Source organism: Python bivittatus, unplaced genomic scaffold, assembly GCF_059951505.1.
Source record: "Python bivittatus isolate LINGU-HERP-01145 unplaced genomic scaffold, Pbiv_v1 ctg000250_np1212, whole genome shotgun sequence".
NCBI classification, from domain to species: Eukaryota; Metazoa; Chordata; class Lepidosauria; order Squamata; family Pythonidae; genus Python; species Python bivittatus.
Genome location: NW_028277057.1, coordinates 167849 through 191698, shown reverse-complemented (window position 1 = coordinate 191698; position 23850 = coordinate 167849). Strand labels below are relative to the sequence as shown.

The 23850-nt window shown below is 39.2% G+C and overlaps 1 protein-coding gene across 1 annotated transcript in view; it reads left to right on the top strand.

Moving 5' to 3' along the window:
- ARID1A (AT-rich interaction domain 1A) overlaps nucleotides 1-23850 on the top strand; it is an 81218-nt gene that overhangs the window by 20327 nt on the left and 37041 nt on the right. The window contains exons 2-4 of the mRNA XM_088140905.1: nucleotides 8212-8424; nucleotides 8959-9414; nucleotides 11089-11202. Coding sequence (XP_087997031.1) covers nucleotides 8212-8424; nucleotides 8959-9414; nucleotides 11089-11202 — 783 coding nt within the window. The remainder of the gene's footprint in view (nucleotides 1-8211; nucleotides 8425-8958; nucleotides 9415-11088; nucleotides 11203-23850) is intronic.

The following is a 23850-nucleotide window of genomic DNA, read 5'->3' as shown; positions in this document are numbered from 1 at the left end:
TGGATATTAGATATAAAATATCTAAATTTATAAGATAACATATTTCTTATATAAGGAATTGGAAAAAGTTATCAGCAAACATATATGATTATTGTTGATTACTTTTGACTTCTATATTATTATTCTCTCTTCCTCACTCTCCACCCCAATAATTATAACTTTGGTATTACAGGAGTCTTACACAAACCACCTAGGCATGATAGCATCAATTAACAGGAACTAAGGATCATGGGAAATCCTGTGCTACCAAAGGTGAAGTTCCATAGTGAAGTGTTGCATCTAATAGTGGGACCTCCATATGCATGCATACCCATCATGCTATTCCTTTTGGGCTAAATAATTTTATACAAAGCACAGAAAAAAAAGAAGTAGTGAACAAAAGAAAGTAAAGGCAGGAGACAAAAGAAAAGGAAATCTAGGGTGGAATATTTGTGACTTGTGTTTCTCATTATTGCTGGTAATGTAAGAGTTGCACTGTTGTGTCTTCGTTCTGTAGAAACATGGATAGTAAAATCTTTCAGAAGAAAAAGGAATGCCCTCATATGTTCATGTCTAGAGTAATAAATAGGATTTTAGTATTCAATTTTAATTTATTTGATAAAATCCCTTTAACTAGACCTTTAAAAAGATGTATTTAATCTGGCAGTTAAGGAAACAAAAACCTGAAATTTTACTAGCTTCTTCAGAAAGGTTAGCTAGCCTCAGCTGTTTGGCTGCTTTTCGTGGACCACTTGGATGGAGCTTTGGGATCTCTGTTTCATCCTGTCATTTCTTAGGTTCTTTTTCTTGGTGCTTGTTGCAACCACTGTTACCTGTGGCAAACCTAGAATGTGGCAGTTGATCTGACCTGCATATCCTGGACCAATGCGTATCTCTCCATCGGAGTTTGGACTTCTGTATTTTACAGTGTGGTCACTGGCTAAAATAAGTATCAACCTCCTTTTTAAAATGCATAGTTTGAGGTAAAATGCCTTAAAATATTTTAAAAATGCAATTAAAATGAAGTGGGACAGAATGGGTTATTGAATGAGCCCATGTGAAAGAAGTTACATGGTGTAACAACAAACTGTTTGTCTACTGTACTTGAAAAGTATAGTTATAGCCTTAATTTATCTTCCAGCCAACTGTTAGCTTTGTAGGACTTTCACCTATCCTTTGTAGCTGTGTAGGATCAGAGTCAAACAGTATATTGGTGAAATAATAACCAGCTTGGCTTAGCTCAGTTAGAATACTTGTTTTGAAAGAGAGTGCTTCTTGAGTAAGTAATTTGTGGTTCATTGATGTGTGGGACAATTCTCGGTGCAAAAATTACAGCAGCGTGTTGTCATAAAAGCTGACATACCTAAGCATGTAAGGAAGGAAAGGAAGAAGTAGCCAAGAGTAAATATCAGTGACATGTGCCTTGTTTTCATTACAGTGGAATAAATAAGTAATCTTGTGTCCTCGAGGTATCTGAGACTTCAGCATCTATCCAGCCTAGTCATGTGGTCAGTGCTCAGAAATTACACTGTGGGAACTATCTCTTGTAGATTCAGGCAGAAAATCCTTCTGCCCTAAAGAATAAAGACTAAGGATAGGGTTCATAAAGTCAGCATTGACATTACTGTGTCTGCTTACTATATTCTTGAGAATGTTGTGTGTACAAAGAAAGGCACAATAGAGGCACATAATGGAAGGAGATTTTATTTTGGCAGTTTAAATATGGACCTGCAGGTCATGGCAATATCACATAAGTACAACTTCTTAAAGTTGTAAAATATTTATCAGAGAGTTCTCTCTTTTATGCCTTTGATACTGATAGCTTAATGCTGATAAGTCTATCCCAAATTAATATTAGCAAGCTGGGGCAGCACTGTGAAGTTATCATATTAAGCTTTATAGTACCCATTCCTTTGGATATGCATTTAGTTAAATGAAAACAAAATTAACCTAAAATATAGCCTTTAGAACAGTTTTCCCCAGCTTGTAATGCCTTTCAAATGTGTGAATTTCAACTCCTGTCTAAGAATTCAGTTGAAATCTACATCCCTCTGAGGCATTTGGATTGGAGAAAGGTGATCTTAGGAAAGTTATCTTAGGAAAATCTAAGATAAATTGTGTATATGTGAGGTAACTGACAATCTTATCAGATGTAGCAGAAATTTTGCCAAATCAAATATAACAAATATTAGTGTACCCAGATGCTTAGGTTTTACTCTCTTTGGCTCCTGTCATGGTTACTTGTATGTTTAGTATATTCTGGGTGTACCATAATTTTCAAAATGGTAGAAAATGTTTAAATTGATGAATTTTTCTCTTGTATGTAATACTTTCTTTTGCCTTTTGTCTTTAGTGTATTAGTGAGGATTTGTATTGTTTTCACATTTAATTTGAAATGCTTCTTTACTATGTATTTGGAATCAGAGCAAATCCAAATCAGGAAATTGGAATACATATAATTGTTTTCCCTGACAGCAAACAGTATTACAATATTTAAATCATTCATCCTGTGAAAGTTGTAGGTTATATTGTCACTTTACATAGAGTGGAGATTAGCTAGTGACTTTCTGAAAGTTGTCTTACTATATTTGTACATCCTTAATTATAAAATGGAGTTATGGTGAACATACTGTGCTGGTGCCTCATTAATGTCTGCTTTTTGTGAAAGTGCTGGAGATGCTTAGCTTTCAAATTACCCATCCAGCTTTCAAACTAACAAGCATGTTACCTAAACATTCTGGCTATCAGAAACAACATAATGTAATCATGGTTTGAGATAGGTTAGCTCAGGGATATATAAAGTAGCTGGAAGTATAGTCCTGCCTTTGGATGATGTGTTTAACTGCAGTATTGCTAAACTAGAGATAGATGGCTTCAAAATTGTGCCCCTCCAACCACTCACAGAAGGAACCAGTGAGCTGATTCAGGGGACTAATGTGGGAACCTTGTCTTTTAAGCATTTTGTGAATGGAGTGTGTAACCTAGTTTACTTTCTGCGGTAAGCTGTGTTTTACCCAAAGTGTGAATCCATAAACTAAAGAAGCAGCATGGCATGGCATAATGTGTGAACCCAGCCACTGTTTAATGTCTTATACCAAAATCCTGAGAGCTTTTCAACTAAAGCAAATGAGTAATGCTTCTTTTCACACAGTGATCATCTATCCCTTTTTAAAAAAAACAATTCTCATCTTAAAAGTACAGGTAGTCCTCGACTTATGACCATAATTGGACTGGAACTTCCATTGCTAAGCGATGCGGTCCTTAAGTGGGTTGTGCCCGATCTTACGATCTTTTTTTGCCATGGTCATTAAGGGAATCACACGGTTGTTAAGCAAATCCAGCTTCCCCTATTGGCTTTGCTTGTCAGAAGCCCCCTGGGAAGGTCACAAATGATGATCACATGACCCCGAGACACTGCAACTGTCGTAAATACATGCCGTTTGCCAAGCACCCAAATTCTGATCATGCGACCGTGGGGACGCTGTAACGGTCGCAAGTGTAAGGACCCAGTTGTAAGTCACTTTTTTCAGCGCTGTCGTAACTTTGAACGGTTGTTAAATGAATGGGCATAAGTTGAGGACTACCTGTAGTAGCATGAGGTTAAAAAGTGGTTTATTTTCTCTGGAAGGTCAGATAGACACTAAGTAATATAATGCTTTAGCTAGGGGAGATGGTCCTTCCTTTCTTCCTCTCCCCAGAAATCTAATTTCTTTCTTGCATTTGTCTATGAGCCCATCTGGGTTCAGCTGGGGGGAGATGATGGAGGTGGCATCTGCGCATTTACCAAGCTGTATTAAATCTGTGCAGTGTTGGTAAGAGCTTTCATCTGTTTGGTGGCTTTCAGGTCCCAGGGGCTCAGTGTTCTCTGTCCTCATTGACTAGCTTGAGCGTAGCAGGGTGCAATAGAAGTAGTGGCAGCAACAGCTGCTGCTTCTCCTTGAATTGCCCAGTAGAAGCGGTCTTTGCTGGCTTTCTGCTGGAGCCCAGCTGCCAAACAATAGTTTGTGCTTTCAAGACCATGTGGAGAGTCATGTGACCCATGCTGCTGCTGCTACTGGGGTCCCATCCCCATCTGTTCCCTCCACTCTTTCTGGGTTATGATCAGGCGTAGGTCCAAGTTCTCTCAAGCAGCCAGCCTCCTGGTCAGAGATTATGAGAGTTAACCTTCCTGGCAGGGGTGGTGTGGCTCCACTTTATGCAGATTAGCCATGTGCTTTTCACTTTGAGGCATTCAGAGGAAAAGACACTTCCTGTGTTTAGTTCGCAGTGGTGGTTCCTGGCTTGACTGTATGGGGATGGTAGGGTTGGGGCCTATGAGCTCAGAGCACGGCAGAGAGGGAGGGATTACCGTGCAGTCGCCCCCCTTCCCATTCCACCTCCGCTGCTACGTCACCGCAACACAACCACTCCGTGCTCTCATCGTGTTGGTGTCATTCATTCAGTGCCAAGATTGCTTTAAAAAATTCCCTTGGCCCCAGTTCAAACAGGAGTACAGCTGGGATGTGTTAGATTTTAGGCAGTCTGCCCTCAATTTGAGAGGAGTTATAAATAGCTGCGCTGACTTCCTTAACTAGCACACTCTGAGGTAAAATGCAGGTTAATTACTGTGGGAATCAATTAGGGCTTCTCTCGGTTAAAGAGCCAGTGAGATTCTTTTTTCCCCCCAAAAAAAACCTTTTAATTTTTATTATCAAGCTGATGGCAGAGCTGGCCAGGAGAAAAAGGAAATCGAGATCCAAGGCGGGTTTTGTCAGTGCTCCATATTCTAAGGAATCTGACTTCCCTTTTGCCTTAATATGTGTATGTGTAGCCATCTTGAAAGTGCATCAGAATTCTTTGGCCTTTGTTTCTGCAATTAAAAATAGTATTAATAATAACTTTAAACAGTAGTAACGGCTTTCCAATTTATTATGGTATTACAAACTGGATTTACAAATTTGTGGGGCTGCCATAACAGTTTTCACGCCTAGAAAACCATTGTTTTGAGACTGCCAATCAACAACCTCCCCCCAAAAGCAATGATTATGCCAGTAATACAGCTAAAAAGTTGTATGGCTAGACAGACACAGGTTATTTTTGAGGCTACTATTCAAATGTTGACCGAGGGGAGGAGAAGTGGATTACATTGGCTTTTTCTGGAAGGAGACCAAATCTGCAAAACACCTCAGTGCAGAATATCTGAGATCATGTCAGAAGTAACCAGTGTTTTCCTGATACCCCTTAAAACTTTAAAGGTCTTCAAAACCTCCCCAGTATTATATCATAGATAATGTTCTGGTTTAGAGCACATCCATTCTTTATCAGCTAAGAAGCTTCATAAAGAAACAGCTCTTCCTTCTTTAGAATAGGCTATGTGGTGCTTGGAGAAATGTGTCCTTGGAAAGAAACATACAAACGGAGCAGAACAGGTTAACATAAATTGATGGAGTGGAAAGGGACAGGAGTATTACCTAAAAAAAGTAATCTTTTGCACTTGAATGTTAAATATGCCATTTTAAATGTTACTTATACTCACAGAGCAGCCTTCCCCAGCTTAATGCTCTCCAGCTGTGTTGCACTGTAATTCTCAGAGTGGATATAATGAAAATTGTAGTCACAACACATCTGGAAGATCCAGCTTAGGCATGGTTGCTCTGAGGTATTTAACATTCTTTTCTTGAGAATATCACAGTCGCTCTTTAGACAGTTCTAGGCACCAAATGCCTCTAGATGTTTTAAATTTAACCAGTGCCCACCAATCCTAACCAGTATTGTTGTAAAGGAGTATGGAGATAGCCTTGAAGCAAATACACAGCAGCCATTGGGAAAACATGAACTTAGCCTGGGAAAACAGAAAGGTGTGAGAAAGATAGTTAGGAAGCCCCGCTTTGACTCTCTTGAGTATAAGTGGGAGGGAAGGAGAAATGCTGACAGGCTTTCAAGATGCTGTTGTTATAGCCTGTATCAACAAGTCAGTCCTAGTATTTCTTGTGGTATTTGTTTCCTGACTTGCTTTACCTCAAAGGGTTGACAATAGTCAGTGATAAGTGATTGTGAAAATTGTAATCCAAAGTATCTGGAGAGCAAGTCTGTCCCCACTTTGTAGAATGAAGATCCGAGTTTGACCTATCAGAGCTATCAGCTGTCAGTTGAAAAACTGCAGCATTTTCATTGGGACCAGACTGAATTTAACAAAGAAATGTGCAAATTTCCAAGTTCTCCAGAAGCTTTTGTTAGGTGAGCATGAATGATATTCTCATGAATGCTTTTTTTTTTTTAACTTAAATATTCAAAGCATTTCGTTAGCTCTAATGTGGGTTTTTCAGTAAAAGGTTTTGTATAATAATTCAAAAGTTGCAAATCACTTTCATACTATTGCCAAGAAGAATGTGTGGTTAGATCCATATACTCATCAGGAATTGAGTGAGGGCTTATTTTTCTGTTTATAATAATCTGAACTCAGATTATTATAAACTCAATTCCTGAGTTCATGCTTTTTATTTCATGTTAGATTTTGGGGAACAGCAATTCTGAGATTGCTTCTGATTTTTTAAAATTTAGAACAGCTTAAGCAAGTGGTAGGAGTTTTAGTGGTCAAGGAACAGAGTCCTAGACCAGTACTTTCCTCTCATATTTTTCTGTGGAAGGTTAGCCCATGAAGTATAATCATGATTATCATTTCTTGTGGTTCCTTACTGAAAGAATTTCCCCTGTATCAGTCTAGGAAAGAATTTCCAGTCCTTTACACATTAAAATTCTATTTTATCTTGAATTATTATTTAAAATGTGTTGGTATATTTTCCCCTAATATTAGCTTCTTGTATGACATAAGACAGTATTCAATTTTGACAGGGCTTCTTTATATCAATAAATATTAGATTTGTATTTAGGTGTAGTTTTTCAACATACAATCAATCACTGCAAAATTGAAGTGAAATCTAGATGATTTTAGGAATGGGTGGCATATATCACTATAGTTAAATACTGAGCTTTGACTATTTGGAGTCCTTCCTTTCCTGATCCCTTCAATTTAAATCAAAACATGTCAGGGTACCATGGATATTAGAAGCTTTTATATAAGTGATGGGTCTTGGCATTTTTTTAAAAACCTAAAGCCATGACAGTTATCCAGCTTTTTAACACTGTACTAATGCTAACCTGGAGTGAGAAAAGGTATGTTAATCTGTTTTACAACAGTAATTCTCTTTTCTTTAGGGATCTGAAAAAAACAAATTATTTTTTAGTCAAATGGAAAAATTGTTATTTCTGATGCTCAGGCATATCAGTTTAGTGATCTAAAAGATCAGAGCTTGTTGAAAAGTTATCTGTTGGTAAACTCCTATAGCAACATTACTTCCAAAGGAAAAAAGGGAGGAGGATTCTCAAAATGTCTTAATGTGGTGGCTGGAAACTAATAAAATCCAATATTTGGTCAATCTAGTTTTGCTTCAGAGTTTTGATTTTGGCCTGGCTTTTTTAACCTATAAGCATCTCCTCATTATGAAGTGTTCCTCAGCGCACAAGTGCCACAGCTAGCGGCCACACTTAGTCAACCTTGGCAGATTTCAAAAAAGCTAAGCAGGATTGGAACGGATTAGCAATTGAATAGGAAACCACTAAGAAACCCCAGGGCTGTAGACTAGAGTGGGAAGTCAAAAAGCATCCTGAAAAAAGACAATAGCAAACTGCTTCCTCATGGTTGCTAAGAAAGCCATATGGAGATGTCTATGTAATCACTGGAAGTTGAGCTTGATTTGAAGAGTACCACTGCCATTTGGTTAATTTTTCCTTTACTGAAACTGGCTGTTCTCATGGTTTCAGAAGTCAGTTAACTTTCAGTGCTGAAAAATTGAGTTCAGAATTTGTATCTATTCATTCTAGTCCTTTCTGTACCTCCTGTAATTCCCAACCAGCAACACCAGGAAATTTTGGTTTTTATTGGGTAGGAATGGTAGTCCCAAAATATCTGGAGGGCATCAGGTTGCAGAAGGTGTGCCATAGTAACTTATTCCAGGGCTATGTACATCTCCAGATGATGTAAGAAGATTCCTTAATGGACCAAAAGTTAGCTTTTCTACTGCCTTTTTACTTCTTGTTGAATTTTAATGACTGTTAAAGGCTTGCTTACCTTTGTTTTGCCTATCTTTCGGTTGGCTCTTTCATTTGAGTCCTTCACAAGTAAGTGACGTTATTATTGGATAGCTAAGTACGGCAGTTGGAGGTTTTATAACGTGTTCTGATTTTATTTCCTAGCCGTCCAGTCCAATGGATCAGATGGGGAAGATGAGACCTCAGCCTTATGGAGGAAACAACTTATACACACAACAGCAGGGACCTCAGTCAGGGCAGCAACAAGGCCATGGATATCCAGGACAGCCATATGGGCCGCAGACTCCCCAGAGATATCCAATGGGAACTCTAAGCAGGACGCAAACGGCAATGGGCAGTGTCTCTTATGCACAGCAGGTAAAGAGGAAGTATGCCATCCTCTGAAAATATATGCTTATTTTGCATAAACAGTGACTAGATCTCAAAACCTAGTTAATTTCTGTTTTGAGTGAAGAAAAAGGTCGGTAAGTGATCATATCTCAGTGTAATGGACTTGGCTGTTATGATGAAGTTGTGTCACTGGGTTCGTTTATTTACTATTACTGTGTTGCTTTGAGTCAGTATGATTGAAAATTACAAAAACGATTATTGTAAGCAAATAAATGAAGAAATTGGCCGCCTCTTGCTAGTGCCCTGCAGATGTGATGGGCTGTAACTCTCATTGTCATGGCAGACATCTGGAAGATGCCAAGTTGGGGAAAGGCAGCTGCGCTAGATAAATAGGACAGACGTGTTTGCTCTCCCCATAATAGAGCAGTTGCAATTGTAATGTTTATGATATCCAAAAACTTCCAGGCAGGAGTAATGTATCTCTGTGAACTCCGTTCTTCAGCATCTTCCTGACCGACACTGATTTGTCTCCTGCTTTTTAAAATTTTCTCTCCCAAACAGATCCCGCCTTATGGACAGCAGGGCCCTACTGGATACGGGCAGCAGAGCCAGACCCCTTATTACAACCAGCAGAGTCCTCACCCCCAGCAACAGCCTTCTTATGCCCAGCAGCCCCCCACTCAGGCCCCACATGCTCAGCCCTCTTACCAACAAACGCAAACTCAATCCCAGCCACCCCAGCTTCAGTCATCCCAGCCCCCCTATTCCCAGCAGCCGCCACAGCCACCCCACCAGCAGTCTCCATCTCCGTATCCTCCTCAGCAGCCAGCCCCAGGCCAGCAGCAGCACCCCCAGGGTCAGCCTTCCTACTCTCAGCAGCAGTCCCAGTCCCCCTACCAGCAGCAGCAAGCTCAGCAGTCTGCTACCTCGGCGCTCACCCAGCCGTCGGCATCGTACCCTCCGTCTCAGTCCCAGCAGCAGTCGGCGTACTCTCAGCAGCGCTTCCCACCTCCACAGGTAAGTTGTCTTCTGTGAGCTGCCCTGTTCCTCCGCCCCCAATCCTCTGACTGGCATTTCTGGAAAACTAGGCAGCTACACAGTTGCTTGGGTTCAGGATCAAACACACGTGCCTTTTCTGCTCTCCATGGGGAAATAAAAAGAAATGCAGCATGGCAAAGGGGTGAGTTACTCCTTAAACGTTTTGAGAACACAGACAATTACTTATCAATGCCTGTGTAGTCAGTTTGTCGGCGACCAGGCAGAAAGCCAATTTACACACAGCTCAATAAAGTACCACCTTTCACTGCTTGTCTGTGACAGCCTACAGGCAAAAAGTACTTTATCAAGTGCAACCTGATTTAGATCCATCATCTATGCATATCCTGCCTTTCCTTTTAGTAGCTCAACGAGGCATACATTGTTCTCTCTTTAGCACCATCACCTGACCTGGTACAGCTGTATTTCATCCTCCCAAATATATCTGTAAGGCAATTCAGGCTGAGAGATGATAACTGGTCAGAGATAATTCCCCGGTTTTTGGATGGGGGCAGAGTGGGGATTTGAACCTTTTTCTCCTCATTTGCAATATGACACTTGCTCCCCCCCTTTTTTTTTTTACCTTACTAGCTGTCAAAGAGAGGTTACATGACAAGTAGCAAGGACATACTCAATTGGAACACCACAGTTTTAAAGTGAGGAGAAGTAAGGATTGGAAGATGTTCGTACACTAACGCAAAACCACAATGAAGGAAAATGAAATAGGGGCTTCAAAGAAGTTGGAGCTTGTCTGTTCAAAACTCTTCCATGTGCATCTTTGCAAACTAGGACAGTTTCTGCAACACTGTACTTGCTGACCTTGTAAGGCATAAAGCTGGGGAAGGCTAATACCATAGCATATTAGTTTTCTCTGCATGGTGAATTGTTGCAGCAGAGGTCTTGTTTGGGTTTCCCAAACCTCTGGCTTAAGGCAAGAGAAAAAGAAAGATCCAAGCATTTGTGCTGTCTCCACTATATCTCTGGGGTAGGGATCAAAAGGGGGCAGTAAGTTAATCACTGAATGCCTGCCATGTTTCCAAGAAGCTCAGAATGACAGATTGCTTATCAGGTTTTGTTTATTGTGCCTGTATGTATGTATGTATGTATGTATGTATGTATGTATGTATGTATGTATATGGCTAGAGAGAGTGAGGGAGGAAACTGGCCCAAAGTTCCTGCTATGTTCATCTGGGAAGCACAGCAAAGCATTTGTGAGTGTTTACTAGCTGGTCTGGGAAAGGAACATATTGCCTCTTGTTTGATAGGGCTAGTACCTTGAATCAGAGAAAAAACACAAAAATTAGGTGCTTACTGATCCTGGATCGATTGATCAGTGATCTGTCGGTCTATCTGATTCTAATTGATTGGATGTGCCATAAATATTTTGCTCTTGGGCTACTTACTGATATCATTTGCTGTGCAAGAGCAAGAAGCAGTGACTCAACATGCGAAGTTAGGAAGGAGTTTTTAACACCATCATGTTACACTAGTTTTTAACAACTACAGTTGTTCATAATAGTCACTTGTAGCTGCTGTCACTGTTTGGGTAATTGAACAGGGCCAAGGTAGGCAGATGACTGTGCTGTAACTTAGACTGAGATAAAAATAATATTTCTGTGGGTTTTCCCCCCACTGGTTGGTCTCTTTATGTTCTAGGAGTTGTCACAGGACTCATTTGGTTCCCAAGCATCATCTGCCACCTCAATGGCTTCCAGTAAAGGGCAAGAAGATGTGAATTTGAATCTGCAATCAAGACCCTCTAGCTTACCGGTGAGTCAAAGAGATATGTGTTGGATGTAAACCAGGATACTTTATTATGTGTTACGTTATCTTGGTAAAATTGGAAAAAATCCTGATGCATCATGGAATTCTAAATTACCAAACATAAGTCAAATTTTTACTTAAATAGAAGAATTTTGCCTGAAATAATAGAGATATGTGTTGATTTCTGGTTTGGCTTTTTTTTGTTTCTTTGTTTGTGTTAAACTCGCAGTATGAAACTTCTACTGTATTGTATAATGGTACAACTTCTTTCTATTGATTTAATTTCTCCTAGAGCTGAGCTCCATTAGCTAGTTGTATGAACTTGGTTAACTTGATTTTCTGCGGATGGGAAAATTTGTTCAGATTTTGGTCAGTTGTTGCATCTTTATCCTTTAGAGATTTTTTAAAACTAAAGTAATATTGGTGTGTGCCTAACACCTTAATTATGATGAAGAGGCTATACTATTTAATTTTTGGTGGTATCCCTGATCTGCATGAGTAGATGGTGATATGATGGACCATCACATGTAATAGCTGCCTATTTATGGCCATTGCTATATCTTTTGTGTTTTGTGAAGAGAATAATTAGTAGGCTAATGGCTTCATATGTATAGCTTTTCCCTGCTCCTCAAAGGACAGCCTTTGTAATGTGTGGAAAAGCTATTTAGTGCCTTGGCCCTATGCCAAGTTTCTCCTCAAGAGATTACCCCCAGCATCTCAAATGAGAGTTTAAGCTGCTGACCTAGAATTGGTTTCTTCCACTTGTGCTAGAGTGTTTGGCTTTCAGAATAGTGCACCTCTCAAAACTATAGTTGTGAGAGCAAAATGCAAAAGAGCTTGGTGTTTGGCAAAAACTCTTACTCTATGTTTACAAGGTTTATTAGTGCCTCTTTGAAGAGGCAGTCAACATGGAACAATTCAGTAGAAGTCATACAGATAAAACAGCCACTGAATTTGAGTAATACAGAGTGTAGTTCTTCACTCCACTTCAAAGGGATACAAATTGCAAAGTGCAGAGAAGCTTAATGTTCACACCATTAATGGGATGAAGGGGAGGTAACTTCTTCCTCAGACCCTTATTGAAAAGAAAATATTTCTTCTATGATCAGCTAATCTGCTTCATAATATTATATAGTACTCTATATAGTCTTCCCAGTTGGCATAACTAATAGTCATTGTATATCCTAGTTTGGGTTGTTGAAGAGACTTGATGAATAGCTAGTGGTAAACAGAGATAGAGGTTAACAGTTTTGTTTAGTGGTGCAGTTGTACTGTCCTACACACTCTTCTAGTCAGTGCTTTGTCAATAGTTGGAACTAAGTTTCTCTTATTGGAGTGACTTCAGTTTAGAGCAGAATACTGTGCATTTAGATTTTTGTGTCTAAACAGTAGCTAAACTTACAGAATCTATTGGAATTCAGCTCCTTAGTGAATAGAAGTCCTTAGGTTAAAGTAAGGCACTAGTGGACCTCTAGATGTTACATGGGCAATAATGAGAGATCGCATGAGAATTGATTTGTATTCTGCTTAGCTTATTTTGAGAGTTTAGCGGCCTCTTGCATTGTGCAGTGATCTTCATCCTTAGATTTTAGATCACGAAGTGCCAGAAAAGCAAGTCTCTCCAAATTATTTCTAGGATTGGTAGCTGAACAAAGTTCCTAGTTGCTCGCTGTTCAGGGAAGTGGGACTTGGGCATGGATAATCTGGTGCACTCCAGATGTTTTGGACTATATCTTTTGCAGTCTTTTGCCATTAATCATGTTGACTTTGATAGGAGTTGATGTATAGTATATTCAGAGGGTACCAGGTTATTTGTTCCTGGGTAAGATAATCTAAAACATCCTTTCCAACTCAGTGATTCTAGGATTATTTTCCTTCCAGTGCATTTTTATGCACAGCTGTTCAGAAATCATTTGCACTATGTAGTTGCAGTGCATTTATGTAGGAATAGCATTTATGTAGGAATAGCGTATTCCTACATAAATGCAGTCATATATGCTTTTCTGAGAGCTTGCTGTGCTGAATTTGGTAGGGCTGAGGGTTAGGTGGGTAACTAGAGTTGGCCTGTGGATCCCTGATTACTTCTATGAGAAATCAGAGGAGGATCCTAGTTTCCATTCTTAACTCCATGATGGGCCCTGGGAAAAGAGTGCAGACAGGATCCCAGAGTAATAGTAGGCAAAAGAGAGATTTGGAGGTCAGCTCCCTTCCTGTGTCCTTTCTCCAGTTCCAGACTCTTTCTGGGGGGTGGCAACTTCTTTTGGTGCTATGTAGTAAAGGCTTTTGCCACCAACTTCTCAAATGAGCCTGAGCCTTTCCTTCTCCCTCTGCAGAGAAAGGCTGGAGTTTTTGTGAATGTTAAAGACACAACTCTGCATCTCTTTGCCCAGTTGGTCAGTAAGTATGCAGAGGGTTTCCAAGCTCACACAACATCTCTCAGGTGATAGTCTCTTTTCTCCTCCCAAATTTACCTAGAGATGCTTGATGCAGTGAGGATATCATTCAGATTATAGAAGGCTGTCTGCTGGATTCACATTTATTATTTGTCTTATATGTCTAGATTTCTCTATTTTACAGATAGTCCTTGACTTACGGCCACAATAGGGACCGGAAAGTTCAGCATTAAGCAGTGTGGTCGTTAACAAGGCATCACGTGATCACACCCAATTTTGTGACTTTTTGTGGCAGTCATTAAGCGAATCACCATAGCTGTTAAGCAAATCATATGGTCGTTGAGCGAGTCATACAGTCATTAAGTGAATCATGTGGTTCCCCATTGATTTTGCTTGTTGAGAAAGCCACCTGGGAAGGTTGCAAATGGCAATCGTGATCCCGGGACGTTGCAACCATCATAAATAAATGCTGGTTGCCAAGCGTCCGAATTTTGATCATGTGACCGCAGGGACACTGCAATGGCTGTAAGTGCAAGGACCAGTTGTAAGTCACTTTTTTCAGCAACGCTGTAACTTTGAATGGTCACTAAACAAATGTCACAAGTTGAGGACTACCTGTAATATGTTTCTTTAAATTTAGTGGCAGAAAAACCTAGTATACCCAAATTGATGTGCTGTGTAATAACTTGAGGTTGTGCAAGGCAGGAAAGCCTTTTTCTAGAGGCATCAGTTAACCCAGAACTCCTTTGTTGTGATCAGGTTTCTGTTTCATTTAAATGCCCGCAGACACTGCCATCTCCATAGTTAGGCATTCTGAGTTTTTGTTGGTGTTTAATTGCTTCACTATTCTTTTTAAATGAAGAAGGAGGGGAAAGAATTGGCAGGGGGAGGGGAATTACAATTAGGAATTTCAGAATTTTTTCTCCAGTCTGAATCTCTTTAAAAATGGAACAGTCATTTTGGAGTTGTATACAGTAATTTGTCTAAGTCATCATGCACAGAATAAAATGGCATACGGATGACTTGAATAATGCTTCCACCACATTTAGAAATGAAAAGTAACTCAATTGTATAGGAGACTCCTGCCTATAAAATGGTGGGTGTCGGTATATAATTAAGATGGCATCTTTCTTGAGAGTATGGCAATCATGGTGAAAAGCAGGCGTAACTTTCCATTGATGATACTATTACCTGTATCAACTGTGCAAATATGATGACAAAAGGACTATTTGCTTATAACCAGGTTTGACACAATTCTCTTTCTTTGTAAAGTCTTCATTGGTTGCTTACCTGTCTCACTCTAAGTAGTAGTCGGGATTATCTGTACATCAAATTTTGCTGATGACACAAAAAGCCATTTCTGGTGTCTCTTTCAGTTATGGAGCTCCCTTCCACTGCAGGCAGACTAAGTTTCAACTTGGGTACCTTTTTTTGGAAAGTTCTTTAAGTCCTGAATTTGGTTGTGACAAAAAGGTGAAGTTGTGTGTGTGGTGTTGGAATTCCAGTAAATGTAAAGGATGCAATAATTTTCATTTTTTTTCTTGTTCCTGTTCATCTGTTCTGACTCTTAGGATGGGACTATACATTTAAGTAGAAAATAAATGAGTTTGGATTGCACTTTGGCCATGCTTAGTGGAATTTGGTTTATTAGAATATTCTGGTGGATTTACATAGAATTTACATAGAATGAATAGACCTGAGAAAATGCCACTTGCTAGTTTTGTTCTGTGCACAACCAAGTGAAGTCCAGCCTTTGCAGTAGTCATGAGGTGACCATATCAATTTTCTTACTCATGCCAATTGGATGGTAAGCCCTGTTGCATTGAGCAGTGCACTGCGGACATTAGTACAGCACAAAGTTGGTACAGGTAGTCCTCTCTTAACAACCATTCGTTTAGTGACCATTCAAAGTTACGATGGCACTGAACAAATGCTATTTACTACTGGTCCTCGAAGTTACAGCCATTGCAGCACTCCCGCGGTCACATGATCAAAATTTGGGTGCTTGGCAGCCTGCCCACGTTTGCAACCAAAGGGTGTGCTTCAACTCCCCCCACCTGCCTATCTCCCCCTATCTCTGCCCTTTTTGCCATGCTGCCCTTGCTGTCCCTGCTGCCCCCACCACCCTGCCCCCCCACCTTTCCATCTTCTTCCTCCTTCTGCTGATGAGGCACGCCCAGCCTGGCCCTTCCTGAGGCCTTCCCAAAGCCTTGCACAGCCAACAGCTGCCTCGCAAAGGGCCAGGCTGGGCACACCTTAGCAGGAGGAAAAGGACGGTAAAGTTGGGGGGCAGGGTGGGGGGATTAGGGTCAGCTGGGGGCAGTGGGGGGCGGCAGAGGGCAGGGTGGCCAAAAGGGCAAAGATGGGGGGAGATAGGCAGGTAAGGAGAGTTGAAGTGGAAGAAAGCATGGCAGTTGAAGCATGAGGCCCTGGCCTAATGACCATTACTACCGGAACTGCCATGTTAAGTGGTAGAATCACATGTTTTATCTAATGACTGCTTTGCTTAGTGATGGAAGTTCTGGTCCCAATCAGGGTTGTTAAGTGAGGACTGCCTGTATATGAAGTATACAGAACCTATTATCCTACAACATAATTTCTAGAAGTCTCCAAGAATATATGCAGTATGATATTTAAAGTTTAGATTTGGGAGAAGTTGTATCCCATCAGTTCAAGGGTTTTGTGATTATAATTAGAATGGAATATTTTGCAATTTCCTGTTTGCTTTAGTCTCTTTGTTGGGCTTGAGAACTATTCCGTTCAGTGGTTTGTATTTAAAGCCCCTCCCCCTTTTTTTCTGAACCACTTGAGTAAGTGAGAGAACCCCAATCTGTGCAGCCCAAATGACCCTACAAGCAGATTCTATTATCACAATATTAAGTTTACCCACCTTTCTTTTCTTTTGCTGTAGTATTTCTCAAAGGAATGGGTTTGACTTAAGGTTGTATAGTTGCCCTGCTTAAAAGGAGCATGATGGCACATAATCAGTGAGCGCATAACTCTTCTGAGATTGACAGTATGATTTATTAATGATAAGCATGCAATAAAATGTTGGAACCATAGAAGTAAATGTGTGAGATACATTCTCTGGAATAACTTCCACAGCTCAAAATATGAAAATGTCTTGCTTTGAAGCCAAGAATGACAAGCATTGTCCTAATTGGCTTGTTGATACATGCTTCTAATATGAACAGCACAAAGATTGGAGTAAAAGAAGTCATATTTTGCACCAACACCAGTACTACTACTCTGTAGGACAGAAATAGGACTACCTGTTGCTTAGGCTGTGCAATGAGAGGCCACTTCAGAATGGATACTGCTGTGCAGATACATAGATCAGCTCTGAGCAAGATTTCCAAAATTTAGCCATTACGACTTCAGCTACTTCTTGGCAGAGTGGGGGCAGTATGTATGTCAGGAAAAGTTTCTGCTTCCTCTGTTGAATTGCATGGTTTGAATAACTCTTGATTGTTTAATATATTTTTAGTTTCATGCTGGTAATTTTTAGGGTTTGTTCAGGTTACAATGGCAAAAATTAAAATTAAAAAATTTACCCCCCCCAAAAAGAGAACCGAGTCATATAAACTAATTTTTTATCCACACTTAAGTTGACAAATAAGATAAATATTCTACCACTTTGAACCAGTCTGCCTGCTAGATTAGCAGTAACAACACTAATGGGAAACAGACCAGTGGGAATCAGAGTGGGTTCTTAAGTGACTTACAGAGAGAGGAGTAAGTAATGTACCTCTTGAAAAAGGTCAGGAGTAAAGGACTGTGAGGTGAAAAGGGGAGGACATCAAGAAAAAGTGGAATGAAGCTTATTAGAAATGGCATTAAAACATGTGCCCTCAATCTGGTGTGCATTTTGCTGGCTGATGTATAGCAGCCAAATTATTAGATCAGTGGTAGAAACTGTACCACTGTCCATTATAACTATACCACTGTCCATAATAATTCAGAAGTCAAATGTTAAACCAGATATAAATGTATTTATACAATACTCTTGGAGAAAATCTATCTATGTAGTTGCTAAGAATTGACATTGGCTTGATGATACATAAGTCAATCAACCAACAGTACTTTACAGTGGGAATAAACTTCTTTGGAATTTTATTCCTACACCCCATGAATAGTTTAAGAGATACTGTATAAATCAAAAATACACCCCATTGAATCAACTACATACAACTTGGTTAGCACCTATTAAAAATGTAAATGTTTAATAGCCTTTAAAAAGAGTTTTAAAATCTTTTTATTTCATTAGTGGGTTAGTATAGGACCTGATTATCCCACCTTATTTTCCTTAACCTTGGCAGTTCTAAGTTAATACCTGTTTTTTTTTAATTATGAATGTATAAATGCCCAGTCATATTGCATAGCGTTGTTTTAAAAATATATAGTTATGTTTAGTTTGCCTTGATTGTAAATATTTGTTTATTGGTTTGGCTGTCAAGCTCATTTTATTGAATGAAATGTTATTACTTTTTAACATTTGTATCACTACTGCCTTGGTAGTAGTAATAATTATTACTATTTAAATAATTTGTCACAAGACCAACTTTAAAGACGTCATCACACTAGCACTAAAATGGAAATACTAATCAGCAGGTAATGTTATATGCCTACAAGGTCAACCCCTAAAACCCTTGGTACCAGTTGTAACACTGTAACAGTGGACCATATGTAATAAAAGCATCTGTTGGTACGGGTAGTCCTTGCTTAACGACCCTAAATGGGACTGGAATTTCCATCGCTAATCGAAGCGGTCATTAGGCGAAACATCACATGACCACACTGCTTAGTGATGGCAGTTCTGGTAGTCCTGATTACAGACATTAAGCAAGAACCTCATGTTTCTCCAGCCCTGTTGTGCTTGCCTCCACTTCAATTCTCCCCACCTGCCTATCTCCCCCTCCACCTATCTCCCCCTCCATCTCTGCCCTTTTGGCTGCCCTGAAGCCACCCTGATGCTGTGCAAATGGTCATTAAACAAGGACTACCTATATTGTCATTTTGGGCAGTGAGCCTACTAAATATATATAATGATAAGAGTATCATTTAAATGCACTATGGTTATACAGTATATCAAATTGAGGATGAATGAATGGAACCTGGCTACTGGAAGGCCTATGATAAAAGGAAAGTCCATCGCCTCCACCACCTTCTTCTCTTCCTCAGATTTATATACCCTGTCTTTCTGCTTGCATAATATCTTACTGCAGCATACAATATAAAACAAAATATAAATAACCAGTAAAATCAGTACCATTTCATTGATTGAAATGATCTTCACTTAGTGGCAGCATGTGTAATGTTCAGAATCAGCCACTACTTTATTGGTGGCTCTGGAGAATCACTGCCATTCAGTAAAAACATAATTTGGTAGATGGACCAAGAGCCTGATTTGATGTAAAGTATTCTCTTATGTTCTTGTGAGATTTCATCCCATTTTTTGGAATTGAATGACATTCTGAGTACTGTAGACTGCTACCTATAGAAGAACATGTTGGTTCATGGAGGATAATAGCTGCTAAAATAAATCAGTGAACCTCTTTGATTCTGATCATCATCCACATGATCATAACAGCCGTGATGGACTAGACATCCCAGAATTTATTCCAGAGAGGCCTTGCAGATGGAAACATTCAAGCTGGACTTAACATAACAGCACTCTTCTGCTCACATTACTTAGCAATTTGCATTAAAAGGCATAAGCTTTCTGAAGGTTATATGGGATTTGTCTGACGATGTCTAAGATTTTTTTTTAATTTTTGAGAGTCATTCAGATTGGTGGGCATTATTTATATCTTGAACTAGCAAATTTTGTAGTTTAATCACTTTTTCTATCCTGAATTTCCTACATTCAAGTTCAGTGGAAGGTCTGGATTCTTGTATTATGGGAGAGACTGAGAAAACTACTGTATCCATTTTCTGCACACTATATGTAGTTTTGTAAACCATTAACATGTTCCTTTTACTTACCTATTTTTCTAAGCCAAAGAATCCCAAATCTTCCAGGTTTTAATCTTATTTTGCTCTAGTTATTCTTTTCTTCATATTTTCCTGCTCTGCGATACCCTTTTGAAGATGCTTTGACTAGAACTGTACCTTATTAATTAATTAATTAACTAACTAACTAACTAACTTCATTATGGTTGCCCACTCCAGAAGATTCTGTGCAGTTTACAGTATTCCAAATATCACACCGTAAGTTTATATAAAGTATCTGTGAAACAGTAAACATTCAATTTAATTAATGGGGGGGGTGATACTTACTTAAGCAGAGAATCTGTTAAATCCAAATAGGACCTTATGTATGCATAAAATGGCACATGAATTTTACACAAATATTTTATATATTTTATACAGATGTAAAATGCAGAATGGGATGTTACGCATATATAGAAACATACTGTATAATGGCAGATTTTCTCTGTTGCATCCAAAGTCTGCTAAATTAAGGTCTGTTCACCATACTAGAATTTTCTTTCATGGGCTCTAGTATAGAACTTATCTTTTCCATTACACAGTAGGTTGGTGCTTGATTGAACTAATCATGACAGTCTGGTGCTATCTGTCCTAATCACTATTAGTTCAGTTACGTATATGTGAAGTTAGTGTTACAGGTAGTCCTCACAACAGCCACAATAGGGACTGGAAAATTGGTCATTAAGTGGGGCAGTCATTAAGCAAATAACATGACTGGACCTGATTTTACAACCATTTTTACAATGGTTGTTAAGTTAATCACTGCAGTCATTAAGCAAATCACATGGTCGTTAAGCAAATCCAGCTTCCCCAATGGACTCTTTTGCCAGAATTCACTTAATGACCATGTGATTCACTTAACCATGGTGATTTGCTTTATAACCATTGTTTAAAAGGTCACTATCATGATCACATGACCGCGGGAGGGGCTGTGACGGTTTGCAATGATTATAAGTGCGAGTACAGGTTGTAAAACACTTTTTCTGGGGCCGTCATAACTTTGAACTGTTGTTAAATGAATAGTTGTTAAGCGAGAGCTACCTGTATTTGTTTATATTTGGTCTTGTTGGTTTTCCCATAAGTTCAATTAAATGCTTGTCTGTGTGAAAAAATAATCAAGAAGATTATTGTCTAGTAAGTACATAGAAGGTCCCTTTATAAATAAAAAATGTTTAATTATGATTTAGTCATGTTATTCATTGCTCTGAAGAAAGAGCATGTCCTCAAAATATGTCCCATACCAGCCTTGTAAAGTAGATGAACGTTAGGCATGCAGCTACTCCTGTTCTTACATCACAAATAAGACTAAGTACCAAGTGAGCTTTTGGCTGCAGTGTGATTTGATAAAGAGCCTTCTGGCTTCTGCTGAAAGGAAACATACTTGTTTGGCTCATCATGATATTACTGATGTCAAATAACTGATGTAGACAGAGAGAGTTGGATGGTAACCACAACTCCTGAAGAGATCATTCAATAGCTAAGAAGCGATGCAGGAAAATACTCTCCCCTGTATCTCTTCTTACTCACTCTATTCTTTTCGCCAAGATTAAGCATCCATTTGGCCACTCTTTAGCTACATCAATCTATTTCTCCTTGTATGAGAGATCATTATTATAAATGTATTGGTGCTGTTTATAAGGACAGACATGTCATGAATAAAGGTGTAAGTGAATTCAGTTGGTTGCCTGAAAAACTAAATAATTTTACAATTTATCAGAATAAATAGTATGCTTCTGTTCATGTTGATAGACCAATACCTGCATATTAAGTGACAGCAGTATCACGCTATGAGCTTGGGATTTATGTTGTGAGTAGCATGGGCTTTGCATGTACTAATAGGAACAGAAGAAGTTTCTTACCAAGACATATTATCCTTCTTTTTCTTCAGTTCATAGTGTGGAACTTGGCCCAACAATTTGTAAATTCATGGGAAAATAACATTTGCTTGCTAATTATAACTTGTCTAGGCACTGCTGTAAATGGTCCCAGAGTATACTGTGCCAGAGATCCATATGGCATTTGAAGGATCAGTGCCTCCCAAATTGTTCTGGCAGAAAGGTTCCTGTAAGGCCTGTCTGTTGAATGATTGTGCTCATTTACATGAAAAGATTAATAGCAAAACAAAACCATGCGTGTGATTACCCACATCTTAATTTTATTCCTCTAGAGGCCAATCTCTTTCTGACTGTCTGCTTTTTAAAATAGCCGCAAAATAGCCTTTATTTCTAGCACTACTGGAAAGGCTGTTTCTGGGAATCTCTCTTTATTCCAGTGAAATGATTTCTGGGCATGACTCGTTTCTTGGAATTGATCTGCTAGTTGTCCCGGTGGCTTCCACTTCTGAACTACAAGGGGCGAACCTGATGCTCAGAAGGAAATTCCCCACCCCCATTGCTGTGTCAGTCATGGCCGTTCCGAGCAGCAGGGGAGGATGTGTGCTTGATTCTCTTTGGAAGGGCCGCCAATCGGAGTCTGCCTTATAAATCATGCTGCTCTGAGCCACCGATGCAGCTTGCTGTCCCTGTGCTTCAGGCAGGAGGCTCTGTTTGCAGCAGATCATTCTATGCTCGATCCAGGGCCCATTTCCTGTTTCTATTCTGGTCATTGGTGGCTCAGCACAGCTTCCTGCCTGTATTCGTTACAGATTCCCCTGATGGCAGCTCTTGTTTTCTTAGGAACAATTTCAGTTAGAAAATTAACTGAAATATGAAGCCAGCTGTGTCTTGGATGGGAGCAGATTAGAAAATAGACGCATGTGCTCTGAGTAATGCTGCCATTTCTTTCTTTCGCTTTGAGTCCAGTTTGTTTTATCCAGGCAAGCTGAAGTGTAATCAGAAAGCTGCTAGAGGATTCTTGTTGCTCATCTTAGATTTCCAAGTGTGGTTTGTTAATCTTGTATAACCACAAAATTGGATGACCCTCAATAGCATTGTTGCTTGCCCTTTACAAGTAAACTGACTTAGTGCATTGCAAATGTAGGTTGCAATAAAGCTTTGGCTGCTATCAATAAAAGCATGTGAAAGAGTAATTAAAAATCAGATTTTAACATTCAGTTTTTAAAATGTTACTCTTAACATCACATTCTCAACAGGTGGCTAAGCAGCAAACCATAAGCATTTTTTTTTTAAGAATGGCATGTTTTTCCTCTTATGTAAATAGATGTGAATCAGTCTTTCTGGAATTGTCTTTTAGAGTAGTTCCAACTGTATGGTTTTTCTTCAGGGGCACTCTTGGCACTATAGAGAACATCAGAATGTTAAGCAAAGAATGAAGGATAGGAATCATCAGTTGGAGATGTCATTAGTTCCAGTTATATTAAATTGGATAATATCAGTTGTGTCCTGAAGCCAGTAGCATAAGCATTCCTGATTAAAGAAGACTCTTCATACTGACAAGGTGTAATGCCTTTCCCATGGCATTTCTATTTGGGAATAAAGGAAATTTCCATATTGTAAGACAGAATTTGCTCTTGCAGACTGGGTAAGTTCCAACAATAGAAGTATACTTCTCTGATTTTTCAGTTGTCTCAGTGTTACCATGATGCATTGCAATAAACTTTTTTGGCTTGTCAATTCAGACCCAGAGAGATACATAAAAATGGCCAAATTTTGTGTAATATCCTGTAAAATTAGGAAAAAAAAACATACCATACCCCTTCAATTGGCACAGGGCAGCTTCCCTAGTTCTTTTTAATTTCATATTTGAGGCAACATTGTTTTGTGAATTTGGTTTTATGGTTATATTATGCTAATTTATACCATTTTGTAAATGTACATACTGTATAGGCCATCGGGGGAGATGGGCGGAGATAAATCATTAACCAAAATTAAGTGATTTATTTGAATATTGCATAATAAAGCAATAATCAGTACTCAAATCATAAATCCAAAAGTTACAATTAAAATTAGAGCAAGAGAGAGATTAAGTAGCAGTAAAAAGACAATGAACAAAGTAGTCTTTACTTATAAAAAAGAGGGAGCAAACTTGTACTTGCCCAAGAAGAAGGTCCATAATTGGTACGCTAGTACCGAAAGGCTGTTTCCATAGTATACCATCGGCCTAACTTCTCATACTATAGGACACCCAATAATTATAAATAAAAAACAGGTTGATATATGAGGTGATTTTTAAATAATCTGGCTTCCAACTATTTAGGCCTTCATTGGTCAAAACCAGGACATTAGAATTGTCCCTGAAACAAAACAAATTCTATTTAAGTTGATCTACAACTGGTGTGTATCTTCTGATAAGTCTTAAGGTCATTCCCAAG